This window comes from Thamnophis elegans, chromosome 15 (assembly GCF_009769535.1).
Source record: "Thamnophis elegans isolate rThaEle1 chromosome 15, rThaEle1.pri, whole genome shotgun sequence".
Lineage (NCBI taxonomy): Eukaryota > Metazoa > Chordata > Lepidosauria > Squamata > Colubridae > Thamnophis > Thamnophis elegans.
In genome coordinates this window covers 24,542,449-24,558,765 of record NC_045555.1, presented here as the reverse complement: position 1 = coordinate 24,558,765, position 16,317 = coordinate 24,542,449, and the positions used below count along the sequence as shown (strand labels likewise).

At 41.6% G+C, this 16,317-nt stretch overlaps 1 protein-coding gene across 2 annotated transcripts in view; it reads left to right on the top strand.

The window, feature by feature from the left end:
- Positions 1–16,317, top strand: part of ADK (adenosine kinase) — a 280,019-nt gene that overhangs the window by 115,016 nt on the left and 148,686 nt on the right. For both annotated transcript variants that reach the window (XM_032231651.1, XM_032231652.1), the window contains exons 5-6: positions 681–853; positions 4,934–5,042. In XM_032231651.1, coding sequence (XP_032087542.1) covers positions 681–853; positions 4,934–5,042 — 282 coding nt within the window. The remainder of the gene's footprint in view (positions 1–680; positions 854–4,933; positions 5,043–16,317) is intronic.

Below are 16,317 nucleotides of genomic sequence, written 5' to 3'. Positions count from 1 at the left end.
ACATTCAAAATCTAGGCAAATTATTGGTTACATATAAAATCGGTAATAAACTACTGTATTTTTCACAGTATAAGATGCACCGGAGAATAAGAGACGCCAAGACTTTGAAGAGGCAAATTTAAAAAAAAAGTTTTTGCACTCTGCAGATCTCCCCAAAACGGCTAGTTTTCACGAAAACGGGCCCATTGTTTGTCAAAAAAGGGGCATGCATAGCCTTTAGGAGGCTTATAAAGTGCTCCTCGGGGCTGGGGGGCAAAAACGAGCAAAAATCGGCCTACTTTTCATTCATTTTTGCCCTCCCCAGCCCCCAGGACCTCTCTAGAAGCCTGCTAAAGGCTATGGAAGGCCATTTTTGCAAAGGGGACTGGGTTCAGTGTATAAGACGCACCCAGATTTTCACCCTCTTTTTTGAGGGAAAAGGGTGCACCTTCTACTCCAAAAACGTGGTATATAATTGTTTTCATAAAATGCATCCATTTTCATGTCTTTTGACAATCTAAAGACTTAAATTGTAAGCCATCAAAATGTAACTCAAACTAAAGATATTATCTATTGAGTTTGATGTTAAAGTATTATTTCTTTAGTTTTGCCTTTAAAACAGTCAACGTGCTCTACAGTGTGTCGGAAATCTGAATGTCATTACAAACGTTTCATCCCCCCCCCCCCCACTTTAATTGCAGTGGATGATCCAGTTCCCCTACAAAGCTGCAACCTTTTTTGGCTGCATTGGAACCGATAAATTTGGTGAGATCCTCAAAAGAAAAACGGAAGAAGCTCACGTCGATGCTCACTACTATGAACAAAGCGAAGAACCGACGGGAACCTGCGCTGCCTGCATCACCAGTGATAACAGGTTGGCTATGTGTTCTGACCCAGCTCCCGAAACACGACAAACCCTTTGTAGTTGAAGCAATGCTCCCTTTATTAGAAATGCCAGCAGCCCTGGCAAAAAAATTCTCTCTTTCTCACTGCAAGCTAACAAGTCTGCCCAGCAGAGAGATAGCAATAGCAGTTACACTTATGCATTTAACCACTACGCCACCTCGGCTCTTATTGTCTGCCACACCTATTCATCTCCACCCCCATCCCCCTGCCTTTTATCCCCAGAGCTAGGGTGGGCTTCGCTAGCAGTGGTGGCTCTTCCTTCTCAAGGACCGTCCTATAGATTTCTACTGCTCTCCTTTCCTCTGCCTTCCGCACATCAGGCACTAGATCCAGCTGTTCCTCCTCTTCCTCATCAGTCACCTCCAGACCTGGGGGCTGTTTATTCTCCAGCTGAGGGTTGACAGATGACTCAGTCTCTCTCCCTCCCTCCCCTCTTCCTCTCTCCCTCTCTCTCTCCCTCCCTCTCTCTCCCTCCCTCCCTCCCTCTCTCTCTCTCTCTCTCTCTCTCTCTCTCGCACAACACTATGTTCTCCTGAGACATGGAGTAAAGAAGCAGAAAATACAGGAATCCTATATTGTGGTTTGCATTGTGGCAACTAAATCTTACGGGCACTGATTACCATCCCATTTCCATTTAGGGAAATAAGATTCCCATATCTCATTGCGTGCTTGCAACCAACCACACGGGGCCCTTCCCTCTGTCTTTCTGATGACTGGCTCCTGTAGGGACCATTGCTGGGAAGAACTGGTACCAAAGGCCAGCAAATCAAAATCCTGGTTTCAACCTCACCTTTTGGCTGTGTCCACATATAGCATAAACCCATAGGGTACTTGGCTTGATTTGAGTTCAGTGTGGCAGATGAGGCAAGCCATGGTTTATGATTTAGTGTGGTCTGCTCCCAGCATCTCATGGCATAATGTAATATGCAAATTTTCTGTTTGAGTCATAATAATATTACTTATAACCGGATGACCTTGGTCAGAAAATTGCTCTATATTTACAGGAGGGTTGGACAGCCAAAGGTCAAAAGGTCAAAAATGCTGTATTCAGTGTATAAGACGCACCCAGATTTTCACCCTCTTTTGGGGGGGGGGGAAAGGTGTGTCTTATTCTCCCAAAAAACGGTGTTTGTTTATTTGTTTGGATTTATATGGCTTCCCCCCCCCCAGAAATGCAACTCTGGGTGGCTAACAGGAATTTTTAAATATAAACTATTCTACCCATTCTGGGGTATTAGATTACGCAAAACATTTTTGTCCAAGGGGTGGAGATGATTATGTTTCTGCTCATTGTTGGTGGCGCTGAAAGATAAAAATTGGGATTCTTGACTCTATGGATAGGCCAGGGTTTTAGATTGTTTTGAAAACAGTAGAAATTGGTTAGAATAAAAGAAAGGCATGGACCTAAGTTTTGTCAAAGGTACTTTTTAAAAACCATTCTATTCATTCCATTTAAGGAGTGTCCCAGATATTGTGTGCAGTAGATAGTTGATTTTGACATTCAAGTTTATTGAAGGGTTTAATCTAGAAATTGAAATTACACAATGTTTCTCCTTAGCTTCCTTGCTGCTGACACTATGAACTATGTCTCTGCAGCTTCTACGCTGCATTTCAAAGGAATAAATCCATTTCCACTTGTTTTTGTACTTCCCTGCACTTTTCATGATAAAATTAATTCTGCAGTTAGGGCTGACTGTTCAGGTGTGGAAAAAGAGCTGTGATGATAAAATATGGATAACAATACTTTCCTCAATATCTACACTATTTTTATACATTCATTTTTTAATCGGCTCAAAGCAATTTTTTTGGCCTTCGCTCCTTGTTTATATCTTGATTTTGGTGAAACAGCAGTGGGTAGATTTCAGGTTTGAAAATTTGCAAAGTAAGAACATTGATAAAAGATAAACATGTCTGTATGGATTTAGATAATTCTGATCATAGATGAAAATCTTGACTGTATTTAATGTGTCCCATTTTGACAGCAGTACCAGGATCTTTGGTACTTTTCTTATTAATACGCTCCTCAGGATAAAAGAGTTATATTACATCACTGTATGAACCAAGCTTTTTTCATTTGAATGACATTTATTTTTAAATGTTCATTGTAGACTAAAATCTATCTCTGGCTTAACAGTCCAAACCAAGAGGTCTCCAAACTTGGCAATGTTAAGACCTGTGGACTTCAACTTCCAGAATTCTCCAGCCAGTATGAGGAATTCTGGGATTTGAAGTCCATAAGTCTTAAAGTTGCCAAGTTTGGAGACCTCCTGTTCTAAACTACATTGTTATCAATGCACATATAGGACAATAGGTTAGTGAAAAGAGCTGGAAGAAATTTTCAACCAGGATATGGAAGAACAGACTTACTCTGAATATCTCTTTTTAAGGCATAAGGCTCAGGACCTTAAATAAAGGCAGTTGCCTTGAGTAGAATGATCACTCTTTGTAATTAAATGGACATGGCAAAGTTGTTTTCTTTGCGGTGGTTTTTATTGCCTGCATTAATCTCCCTAATCTAACCTATAATTTTAGCATTTCCTTGTCATCTTCCTTATTCTATCCAGCCCTGTTTAATTGTTTCAAGGTCAACTGTCCCCTTCTGCAGGCAAATTAATCAAGTAAGTCCAGCAACAAAATTGTGCAGTGTATTCCCCAATGTCTAATAAAAGAGAAGGTGGAGGGGAATAATTCCATTTTTGCTTCTTTTTCCCTTATTTTCCCTGTCCTTTCTCTGCTCGAGGTAGAAAACCAGTTTGGGGCAGACTCCTTGCCTGCTGGTGAAGACATCATGACATCAAAGTGTCATTGTGTGTAACCTGATGCAAATAATATGAACCACGTGTTTGTATCATTTTGCATGGATGTCAGAATCATATAATAATTATCAGTCCCCCTGTCTCTGCTACCTTTTTATAGTTATTCTAGCTGATAACCCGGCATTGCCCGGGTATTTATAAACATCAAAGTGTTTGTCTGACAGGGAGCCATTGAGAAGGACCTTTCTTCCTCCTACTCCCATACCCATCATACCTGCCCTCTTCTTTCCCCCTCCCATGCGCTCCTCTCTGCCACTCTGTCTATGATCCTGGCACTTTGCCCCGAAGCATTTGTCTGAGAGGGGCCTTTCGTCCCCCTACTCCCATGCCCATCATCCCTGCCCTCTCCTTTCCCTCTCCTGTGTGCTCCTCCTTTCCCCCTGTCTAAAATCCTGGCAGTTTGCCCCAAGTCCATCAGGCACTTCCCCATTGGCCCACTGTTCAACCAACATTTTGGTTGAAATTGCTTGAAGCGTTCCAGAGTTTATTATTATATGTATGTATGTATGTATGTATGTATGTATGTATGTATGTATGTATGTATGTATGTATATATATATATATATATATATATATATATATATATATATATATATATATATATATATATATATAATAAAGAATAAAGAAAGATAAGTTAAGAGATGGATGGATGGATGGATGGAGAGAGAGAGAGAGAGAGAGAGATGAGTGCAGGACAACAAATAAAAAAACGCAATCATAACCCTATTAAAAGATTCCTGAAGATCGCAGTGAGGGAAAATCCACCCTCTGAGATTCTTTTCCATTGATTCCCTGCCCCTCCCGTATCCCCAATACACTTTATATTCTGGAAGCAAACTAGTCAGGCTCTTTGATATTTTAATGCTTTTCCCACTTTTAATTGCAAAACCCTTTACATTTCCTCCAGTGTTATCAGTCATTAGGTTCTTTGGGGTATCCTTCCATATAGTATTAAACACTCAGCCACCCAAGTGGACTATTAGAGAAAACAACAATTAAATACAACCCACTGGAAGTGAGTGTGCAGCCTGCTAATGCTTATACATATTATTTGAAAAAATGGGAGGGCAGCGCAGAGCAGAAAGGTTAGGTAGCATCTTAGAGTACATAGCATGGGCTCCACTGATATTTCATAATTTGTTGATTAAATAATTAAGGGGTAGTAAAGAAATTGTAGCTATTCTGTGAGAGGATTAGAAAGCTGACTTGTTTTCATGATTTTTTTTTAGGTCTCTGATTGCTAACTTGGCTGCTGCTAATTGCTATAAGAAAGAAAAACATCTTGATATGGAGAAGAACTGGAAGCTGGTAGAAAAAGCTAAAGTTTATTATATTGCAGTAAGTGTGGTTAATGTTGCAAAATGTTCATTTGCATTGAGACCTTGAATTACATTTCATGCAAACCAAATCTTAGAAATGAATTTAAAGCTATGTTTTCATACACTCATTGTTTGAGCTTGGGATGAATCTATACATTGTTATTTTCTTGATGTTTCCTAAATTAGTATTTGTTTCGGAAGTATAGTATAGAATATCCTTGCTTTGTTTCTTGAATGCAGACAAAAGTGCTTTGGATAGGGATAAGACAGGGATAAGAATAATGGATGTTCCTTCTTTCACACAACTATGCAAGATAATATTTGTCTAGAATATTTTTATTCACTGTCTCGTAAACAAAAATTAAAAGTTGCAGAATTATTTTTTTAAAATAGGAAAAAAATAGAAACTTCCAAAATTAATTTTAAAAATTGCTTTTGAAAATTACTTTCATATTCATTATGCAAAAACAAAAGTAAATGCTTCTTTAGTCTCCTTTTTGAATTTAAAGTTGTATATTTTTCCTCATTATTGTTAAACATAATTAGCAAAACTCAGTAATAGTGATCACCCTTCAGAAAGAACACTATTAAATGGGAGCTTGTGATCCTAGTGGGGTGTGGAACCAAATCTGGGTTTGGGGGTGTTTAACGGATTGTGGTGGATTGTGCATTTTTCTTGGCTTAGGTCTACATGCCAACATTTGGTCTGATAGGGAGGGGCTGATTTGATGATTAGCTAGTTCAGTTTCAGCCAGTGCAGTGCAGGCAGGGGTGAAATCCACTTACCTTTGCTACCGGTTCAGTAGCAATGTGAGCGAGCGCGAACCACATCCATGCATGCGCAGGAACTTCTATGCATGCGCAGAATGCGCCTGCAAAGGTAAGCAAACAGCGAAAGAAGGGAATCCTGCTTTCTAGCTAATATAAATTGCTCATCACAGCTGATCGTTAGAAAAACTGGTTCTCCTGAACCAGTAGCATTTTTTTTACAGCCGGTTTGCCCAAACTGGTAGCATTTCACCTCTGCCAAGAGGATAGGCAACTTGGAATTTGCAACCAAACACTTCCCAAACCCATAAGGAAGTGAGCTTGTTTAGTAGGGAAACAACAAGCAAGTATCAAGATCCTTTGGGGCAAAAAATGGATAATAAGGAGGCAATGGTGGTAACTTCCAGATGTGTGTGGTGTTTTATTTTCTCATCAGACAAGTGTGTGAATCCCACTTCCTGCAAATCAAGCTTATCACTTGAGGAAGGGCCAATCCTGTAGGTCAGTCTCCCAACTTTAAGTCTTCTCAGGGAAAGCAAAAAGTTCATAAATAAGGTCCTTGGTGCTCTCTGAGCTTGCTTGTTTTCTTGCAGCCATTTCATTACTCTAAGTAGGTAACATCATCAGTGCAAGTAAGGAGCGCTGGGAGCAAACCCCATCCTTACTAGCACTGATGATGTTACCTAGTTAGAGTAATGGAAAGTCTGCAATAAAACAAGCAAGCTCAGAAAGCACCAAGGACTCCTCCTTTCAACCCTGAGCTACAAATATTCTCCTTTTATTAGTTAATAAATAGCATGTAGAACGTTCTGCATGAAAGTTACTGGGATGAGACCTCCCAAAAAAGAAGAGCCGGGATGTTCAAGAGCAAAGGAGACAGGAAAGAGAACCCAAAGGAGAAAGAGGAGAAGAATGAATATTTAAACGTCTATGACAAAAAAGAGTTAAAAAAAGCTAAGAAGGTCTATGCCCTTAGTGGGGATAAACTAGTATGAAGCTCTGAAAAATAAACTCGAGGTAATTTGTTTATCCCATACTTATAATAGTTCCAGAACTTGAAGAATTCTGCTAAGATTCTCTTGCCCCCCCCCCCCAATTAAACAACCTAGAACGTTCTCTTTTGAGGAAGTAGAGGAGAGTATTGAGAAGAGCCACGGTGGTGCAGTGGTTTGAGTGCAGTATTGCAGGCTAATTCTGTGGACTGCTGACTGGCAGCAGTTCAGCAGCTTGATTCTCACTTGCTCAAGGTTGACTCAGTCTTCTGAGATCAATAAAATGAGGACCCACGTTGTTGGGGGCAAGAAGCTGACTTATAAACTGCTTAGAGAGGGCTGTAAAGCACTGTGAAGCAGTATTTAAATGCTATTGCTATTAGTAGGGGAGGCTTGAGTACTGTGAGGAGTAGAGCAGTTGTATCAAACTCAAGGCCCGGGGGCTGGATCTGGCCCATGGGTTGCTTAGATCTGGCCTGCAAGGCCACCCTGGAAACAGTAAACGACCGGCGTGCAGTGCCTCTGCCTAGTGAAAATGAAGCTCAGGAGGGTCATGCACGGCCCTCCCAAACACTGTTTTCAGCTACAACAGCCTCCTGTAGCTCTCTGCCAGTGAAAAGCAACGCCTACCCCGAGCTCCATATTCACTGGTAGAGGGCTGCAGGAGGCCATCATGGTGGAAAATGGAGCATGGGAGCCCGTTTTTGCTGGCAGAGTGTTCAGTCCACCACAGACGCCCCACCCCATCTGACAAGAGTGATGTCAAGCTGGCCACGCCCCCCCCAGACAAATACAACCCTGATGCAGCCCTCAATGAAATCAAGTTTGACACCCCTGCTCTAGACTAATCAAGATACCGTGAGAAGTTGCCTGGTGTGGATAGTCCGAACTTGAGGGTAAAGATTGAACAAGTTCATCAGACTGACTGATTGCTTCTGTCCATCAGGAGACAAATGACATGGTTAGAAGAGAGCAAATACTTCAGAGTATTACAAGGTGAAGGTTAGGGTGAAGGAGCTGGAGGCATAAGAGTCCTTTCTTCCATCTTCCTTACTGACACTAAAAAAAAATCCAGGAAAATAAGGTTGGTTATAATGGAGTTATCAAGACAAAGATGCATTCCTAGATGTGGTCTATATATCGGCTACTACAAGTCAGGATTGGAGGACAGCAGCAAACCTAAGAGAAGTGCTAAGTTGTAAAGACATCACTGTACATGATAATATGTAAAAAGATTGTGAGTTATAAAGTACTCAAACCAGAAGTCTTGAGTGTTTGTGTCAAAAACTCCATATAGTGCCCATAAGAATGCAGTAGAAGCACCTCTCATTTTTACATGCATTGTGCGTGCAACACATGTAAAAACATGTGCAGAACCGCCAACATGTGCTCTTGGAGATCATGGCTTTCTTGACTGTCCATGAATACCTCTGACATTCATCTCTGGCCAAAAGCAGGAGAACAACTAGCAGGCTGACATTAAAAGAAAGATGATTCAGGCTGAACCCTTACCATCCTTGATGGTAAGAGCTACTAAGCAGTAAAATTATTTGAGCAATGTTGGGTTCCCATTGGAGTGATGGGTGATGACATGTGTGAGCATCTCTATTGACTATTCAATGGCTGGTTCTTCCTATTCACGCATTCTCTGATTCAAATTGTAGAAGGCAATTCTGACAGACAGAAACAAATAACGCAAATGTAAAGAATTAATGGTAATGATAAGTGTAATGATTAATGTTAGGGACACAGTGTCTCAGTGGCTAAAATACTGAACTTGTCAATCAGAAAAGTTGGCAGTTCAGTAGTTCAAATCCCTAGCACTGCGTAACGGAGTAATCTCCCATTACTTGTCCCAGCTTCTGCCAACCTAGCAGTTCGAAAGCATGTAAAAATCCAAGTAGAAAAATAGGGACCACCTTGGTTGATTCATGCCAGTCACATGACCACAGAGATGTCTTTGGACAGCGCTGGCTCTTCGGCTTTGAAATGGAGGTGAGCACCACCTCCTAGAGTCAGGAACGACTAATACATATGTGTGAGGGGAACCTTTACCTTTACCTTTTTAATGTATTAATGATAGTCGCTGCCATCACATTACCTGAGGTCTGCAGAAACAGCTGGTGAGAAATGTGAAAAAAAGAAAGAAAAGATTATCCAAGAGGAACAAATTCATTAAAAATGTTGTTTTCTTCAGCTAGTCTTAATGGGCCTTCCAGACTGGTGTTTTGTGCAGCTCTAAATATTGCACATCTGTTGTTGATTCTTTCATACGACTAAAAGCATCCCTTTACAATCCATCAAGTACTGTAAATTGCTTGCAAGGGTTACACAAAACAGTACAACGTGGGAATATACCTGACTCTACACCATCCACGCAATTCTTGTTCTGAGTTGGGCAGGTCAGGATGAGGCTTCCATGATGGGACAGCCGAACCCTCGAGGCCCCTCACTCAATCAACTAAAACTAATTATGCTTAATATCTCTTGCTGATAGGCATTGCTGTGCTTCCCCCCCCCCCCCAGTGATGTCTTATTTTTGGGATGCAGGTAGTTTCCCGTAATAAGGTCATTCAGAGATTGCTGCTGGATTAACGGCTTAGAATGTAATTGAACAATATGTGAATTTTATGGAGTTCACAAAAGACTAGCCCTGACTCTTTAGCTCTTGGAAGAATATCATCGGCCATTTTCTTTCTTTGATAATGGCTTTTCTTTTGGTCCACTTGTGGACATCTTTGCCAGGCTGTCTCTTCGCGGTGGTGCCTAAGAATAATAACAATAAGCATCTACATCTACTTTTCTGTATATTAATCGGATTTATCACATTACAAAGTCCCTTTATCACCTCATTTACAGCCCATGAAACAATCCTTCGAAAATAGATTTATTTGTTTGTGTATTAGATTGATGCCCAATTCACAAAAGTGTCTCTGGGCAATTGACAATTTCAAGAAACTTGAAAACGAGGAATTAAAAATAAAACAAAACATACCTTTGGAACATGAAAAAAAAACCAAAGAGAAGCAATTGAAGCCAAACCTTACCCGCCCCCCCCCCCGCCCCCCCAAGATCACATTCAAGGATCTTCTTGCCCTGGAGGTGGAAGAGAACCCATTTTGATCTGTGGTGAGCTGGAATTTATTTATTTATCAAACGTTGAAATGGCCTCCTTTGCTTGAAACGCCCACTGGCGCTATTGATCGCTTCTTGAGAAATTACCAGATGCTTCTTGCCCCCCCCCCCCCCCACTCTGTCTCTACAGCCTTGAAATTGCAGCTAAATTTCCTTTGGCTCCCGAGAAAAGGCAGCCCGATTAGAGCATTTACAGCAAAAGTCTGGTTACTCTGCCCAAGGAACCACCATGTGATTTTCACAAAGGAAATGTTGAACTGGAGCCAAATGTTTGGTGGCAGAGTCTGTTGCTAGGAAATCAAGGTCCTGAGGCAATTAATGACAAAGCAAGCAATAACAAGAAGACAGAATTACAGATTTAAAAGAGGGAAAAAGTGGTTGGCGTTATAATTACCCAAAGAAATCTGCACTCATTAAATAGGCTGTTTTTATGATTGACTTTAATTGGAGGTTAGTGCAGATACTTAGCTCCTTTCCCACCCCTTTAAACACATGCATGTGCCCAGGCTGTGAAAACGCAGAACCCTCCTGGCCCACCAGGCGCTCGCCTGCAATCTGATCCCTACCGACAGATGCGTTTTTTAAGCCGCCATTTTGCATTAACCTATTGTGCAACCATGTTTTTGGCTCTTTGGAACAAAACATCCGCTCTTATTCCCTCAGACAGGTTGGGTAGAATAGAAGAACATTGCGTCTGGAGGAAGAAGGCCATTGGCAGACACCTTACCTGGTTGCTTTGACAATAATGGTTGATGCTCAATTTTTATAGCCAAAGGCAGGGAAGAATAAGGGGGTGTGAACAGAGAATGTGGAGGGTTGTTGTTTTTTTCTCCTTCAAAAATTGCCATTCGAATAGTATGTGTCAGGCCTGTACTTATATTTCTTTTAGGATCTTTGGCCTGCTACACACTCTATTATTTTACTATGCTGTTTCATTCGTGTAGTAATTGGGAGGGGAAATAGTAAGGAATAGAATGGTAGAATGTGTTGTTGTTATAATAGAACATTCCTTTCTAGAAGCCCAAGATCATTCTTTGTCTCCGCACTTGACTGGAACTAGATGGGTGGAAATGCCAGTGTGGCAGAGGAAGATTGGACCATGTGATGAACTTGTGGGTGTGGGGACGATATTGAACTTTCAACTGGGTGGAAACCCAGGAAGTTTCAGATTTGGGATTGCCACAGATGTACCAACATGTCTGTCATTAAATTGGAACTTTAAAGATAGTTCTGCCTTGGACTCTGATTTAATTTTGGATAATATTTGGAACGCTGACATCATGATTTGAGCATTCTATATCTATGAAGGAGATGAGGAGTTTTAAAATTAGATGATAGATAGATGATAGATAGATAGATAGATAGATAGATAGATAGATAGATAGATAGATAGACAGACAGACAGACAGACAGATAAATAGATACAGACAGACAGATAGACAGACAGACAGACAAATAAATAGATACAGACAGATAGATGATAGATAGATAGATAGATAGATAGATAGATAGATAGATAGATAGATAGATAGATACTGATAGATACAGCTGGCCCACAACTATAGAGCATATGCCCAGAGCGGCCACTGCCGGAAGACTCGGTTTGGAAGCTGCCGAAAAAGCCATGCTGGGGTGGCGGAGGCATCAGTGAAGGTGCTCTGGCTCTGCGGGGAGAGCTGGGCCAGGGCATAGTGAGGCTGGGAGATGCGTGAGTGAGAGCGGAACAGCCGCTCGCACACACACCCCTCTCCAACCGTGCAGAGCGCCATTCACTGGCATTTCGAAGGCGCCAAGCCGTGGGAGCTTGGCGTCGAACAGGCGCTCATGCGGCTTGGCGATACCCTTAGATCAGTGAATGGCGCTGTACCTGGCTGGAAAGGAGGTTTGCTAGGTGGCTGCTCATCAGCGTGGTCGCTTCATGGCTGTTGTGTTGCCCTGCTGCGACAGTGCAACACAGCCATTCGCCTATGAGGCTGTGCCCGGCTCTTTGGGAGCCCGATTATATATATATATATGATGTTTTAGATGCAAGTGCCCAATTGTTAGTTCTTTTTTAAAAAGTTCTAGATTCTTTGTTTTAGTATAAGCTTCAGTAAAACCTGTCCTGCAGTTTCTATTCTCCCCTCTCAATCTTTTGATTTGAAAATATTTCAAAGATAAGTTAGAAGGGTTTGCGTCCCCATTTTGCAATTTTTTTTGTAAACTAGTTTCCTCCCTCCCTCTCTCTCTCCCTTTTATTAAAAGGGTTGCTTTTACCGCATGGTGGAATTTGATTCAGTGCCTTGTCAGTCAAATCGGGAAGCACATATGACAGCCGTTGCAGGATTTTTCGAAGTGAATATTTGGGAAGAACATCCTGGTAAAAATCCTCCAGATGTTTAATCAAATGCTGAACAATGGAGCCTCCGCAAATGCTACCCAGCTATCTTTGAATGTTGCTAATCAGAGGCCAGTGCCAGACTGTCTGCTTGTTAAATACCCCAGCATCCCTGGGGCAAGAAGACAGCTGCTCTAACTGCTATGAAAATTTGGTATCTCCATCTCTTTTTAGCTACCCTTGGGCTATAGCGCTACAGTTAATTTAGACCACCCCAACACACCTCCTTCAGGGAATGTTTTTTCAAAGCTTTGTAATTAAAATGATAAAACATCATTATTACTTTGAAAATGGTTATGTACAATTCTGCACTTGACAGATACCTAACAGACAGATGAGCACAGCGTGTAATTTTTACTGGCTTAATGGCTGGAGATCCGGCGTGTCTTTTCCGAGCGGCATAAATAAATATATTCCACACACTCACCAGAGGCGAATGGAAGGCTAAGCTTTAACTTTCAGATAAGATTTTGAAATTCAGATCATTCAGTTGCTTGAACCCTATAATATGGTTTACTAAAACATGCCAGGTGAATGAATATGGATATATGTCCGCTCTGGGTTGTTTTTTTTTCTGCCGCAGGAAAAAAAATAAACTGACTAAATAAAGTTGGGTTGAGTCAGAATATGCTTTCAGATTTTGAAGCAAAAGTTCCTTTGCATGGTAGAACCAGTTACCAGCCTAAATCAAGATTATTAGATATCTGATATAGGTAGAATCAGAGGTGGTATTCAGCAGGTTCTGACCAGTTCCGGAGAACCAGTAGCAGAAATTTTGAGTAATTTGGAGAACAGGTAAATACCACCTCTGACTGGCCCCGCCCCCATCCCAAGTCCCAGCTAATCAGGAGGAAATGGAGATTTTACAGTAACCTTTTCCCGGAGTGGGGAAAGAATGGAGATTTTACATCCCCTGCCATGCCCACCCAAAGAGCCGGTAGTTAAAAAAAAAAAATGAATCCCACCACTGGGTAGAATGATCTTTTTTAGTAGAAATGAGGTTGGAAATAGATAGTCAACAGCATAGAATTCTCCATTAATTTGAAATTTGGAAATAATTCTACTGAAACATTGGTTTTGTTCAGAGAACATCTCACGCTAAAGAAAATATTCCAGAGGCAGTTAGGAGTAAATGTCAGTTTTTTGTCATCCTTCTCTACAGTAAACGATCTGGGAGAATTCATTGTTATTTTACTGACTGAGTGTTTATGCAAACAAAAAAATAAGGAATATAATCAGTTCCAATAGAAGAGAATATGTATAACTCTGGGTTGAACTGTGTGGTCCTTGGTGCTCTCTGAGCCTGTTTACTTGCAGATGTTTCATTACCCAACTAGGTAGCATCATCAGTGAATGTGGGTCTCATTCCCTATTTATAGTAACTAGCCCTGTCAGTATTGTAGGTGTGATTTTCTACTTGGCAGTTCCTTGATTAGGATATTGCTTTCTGCTTGAATGTTTGTCTAGTCTTAACACCAGGTTATCTGGGAGTTGGCTGCTGGAGAGGATATTTTTGTTTCCTTCTTAGCATTTTTATTGATGACTGATTTGTCTGAATGCCAAGCTTCCAGAAAATTCTTACTATTTTGGAATTAGACTTGGTTTAGGATGCTCCGAGCTTTCCGGTTGAAACTATCGGCGAGTCTGTCCATGTATTGTTTGATTAAGGATCTTTCAGTGTATCTTCTGATAACTAATTAGTCTTCTGCCCATCTGTCCTACATAGTGGCTTTTAAGTCCTTACATTGTATGTTGTAAATGACCCCTGTTTGTTCTTCTTGGCCTATTGGGTCTTTTGGTTTACATACAATGTTTTGGAGGGATTTAGTTGGTTTGCATGCTACGGTCATGCCATGTCTGGTGATAATGTTACTCTTTTTATAGTTTGTGTTGGTTGTGTTATAGTGGGTGAAATAGTCAGGCACCTTTTAATAAAGTTTTGTGGGTATCCGTTTTGTTGGAAGTTGTTATATAGGTGAGCTGTTTTCTTTTTCTGGTGTTCTGAGTTGATGTCATGTGTTTGTACTTACCGGAATAATGTTGTTACCCATCTCCTTATGGGGAGTTGGATTTTTTTATATTGGAACACTTGTTTAGTGTGTGTTATTTTTATAACATCAGTATTAAATAACAATTGTCAGTGTTTCTGCCTTTCCATTCATTCTTTTGAGACTAATCCAACCTCAACGAATGGCGCCTGGGGAGTAAACACTCGGTGAAAGCACAAGTGACCTTCAAACTATTTTGCTTATAAGTAGAAACATGTTCTTACTTAGAATAAAATACAACATTGTCATATTTAGACTAAATTAAACCCTGAGAATTTAGCTGTCTAAAATTTCATTTATTTTATTGGAGCTTCTTGGGTTGTAAGAATGCATGGACACCAAAGAAGAAAACAGGCGCTCTCCTTCATTGGTGTCTTCAGAGGGAGGCTGGACTTGATGTGGGTATCTACAGTGAGCAGGATTTAGTCTGGATGACCTCAGTGGCTCATTTTACTTTAGAACTTCATGATTCTGCAATCGGCCAATATTGAAGAGTAAGCACCATCCTACCAATGAAATAAGTAAAATGTATTTCTTCTTTCTTTTTTTCTTGCTTCCTAGACCAATTCCCCATACCCACGGACTTATTATATATATGGCTGTGTATATGTTCCATCATAACTCTGGAACAACTTTTAACCAGACTTGGTACACAGATGACTTACTCTATGGAAACAAGTACTGTGGGGGTAAAGATAAAGGTTCCCCTCACACATATTGTTCCCAACTCTAGGGGATAATGCGTTACAAAGCCAAAGAGCCAGCGCTGTCCGAAGGCTTCTCCCCGCAAAAAGTGTCCCCGCCTTTGCATCGGGCGGTTTCTTCAACCCTCGGCTGAGCTGCGCTTTTGCAAAACAAGCCTGCCCCCAACCGAAAGCGGGTATGTGGGCAGCCGCCGTTGCTACTCATGTTGTTGCTGAGCTCCTGATGAGCCATGCTCATGCTGGTGATCTGGAAGGCAGGGGGAAGAAATTTCTCTTCTGCCTTACGACCTACTCTCTTCCTCCTTTACCCAAAGCGAGACGAAAACCTTGTGGTGGCTCAGGGCCAAGGTGCCCCATTGTAAAGTTGAGCCCCTTTTCTGTGCTAAGCATTTTTCGCATCAGGGCATGCTGCAAGAGAGAGTGAGTGAAGACCTTTTCCGGATTACTGGTGGTGGAGGTGCTGGCCCGTTGCCCCCTGCTCAGCAAATCAAGTCCGGGAAAGTCCTTTGCACTGGCCAGAAAAGGTCTTCACTCACTCCCTCTTGCAGCACGCCCTGATGCGAAAAACGCCGAGATCGGTGTGCTTGGGCTGCTGCCGCGACGTCCAGGGAGGCTAACCCTAGCCCAAAAGCCACTGCGCCAGCAAAGAGCTTATTTACCTCCTCGGCAGGCAGCAATATAGAGCCAAGGGCTCTTTATAGGGCTCTTAGAGGCATGGTGCGGATGGCGGGGGGAGCGAGCAAGGGGGTGTTGCACTGCTGGAACCGGTTCTAAATGGCACACTAGATTTGTGGAACCTATTCTAGCGAACCGGTTAGAACCAGCAGGAACCCACCCCTGGTCTGGACATTTCCCCCCTATAAATAAATACCCGGGCAATGCTGGGTTATAGGCTAGTTAACTTTAAAAATCATCATAGAGTGAAAATAACAGCCTGGGAATCATCGTCAATATTATTGAAAGAAGGCAACTTGAAGAGATGTAGACTTTTAACTCCCAGAATTCCTCAGCCGGCATGTCAACCCCTTTTCCAAGTTGCCAGGACTGAAGAACACTGGGTTAAAACATTGGACGCTGGCTTTTTTAGGTCTTCCAATTGCCACTGTAACTGAGGCCATCATCTTGCTACCGTTCACGCTCTTCTCTTTCCTTCTGTCTTTCCCAGCATTCAAGCTTTTTCTAGAAGGTGGGGCCTTCGAATAAAGTGTCCAGAGTAGGATAATTTGAGCCTGAAAAAGAACTTATTCCAAGTTGTAATGGCAGCACATAG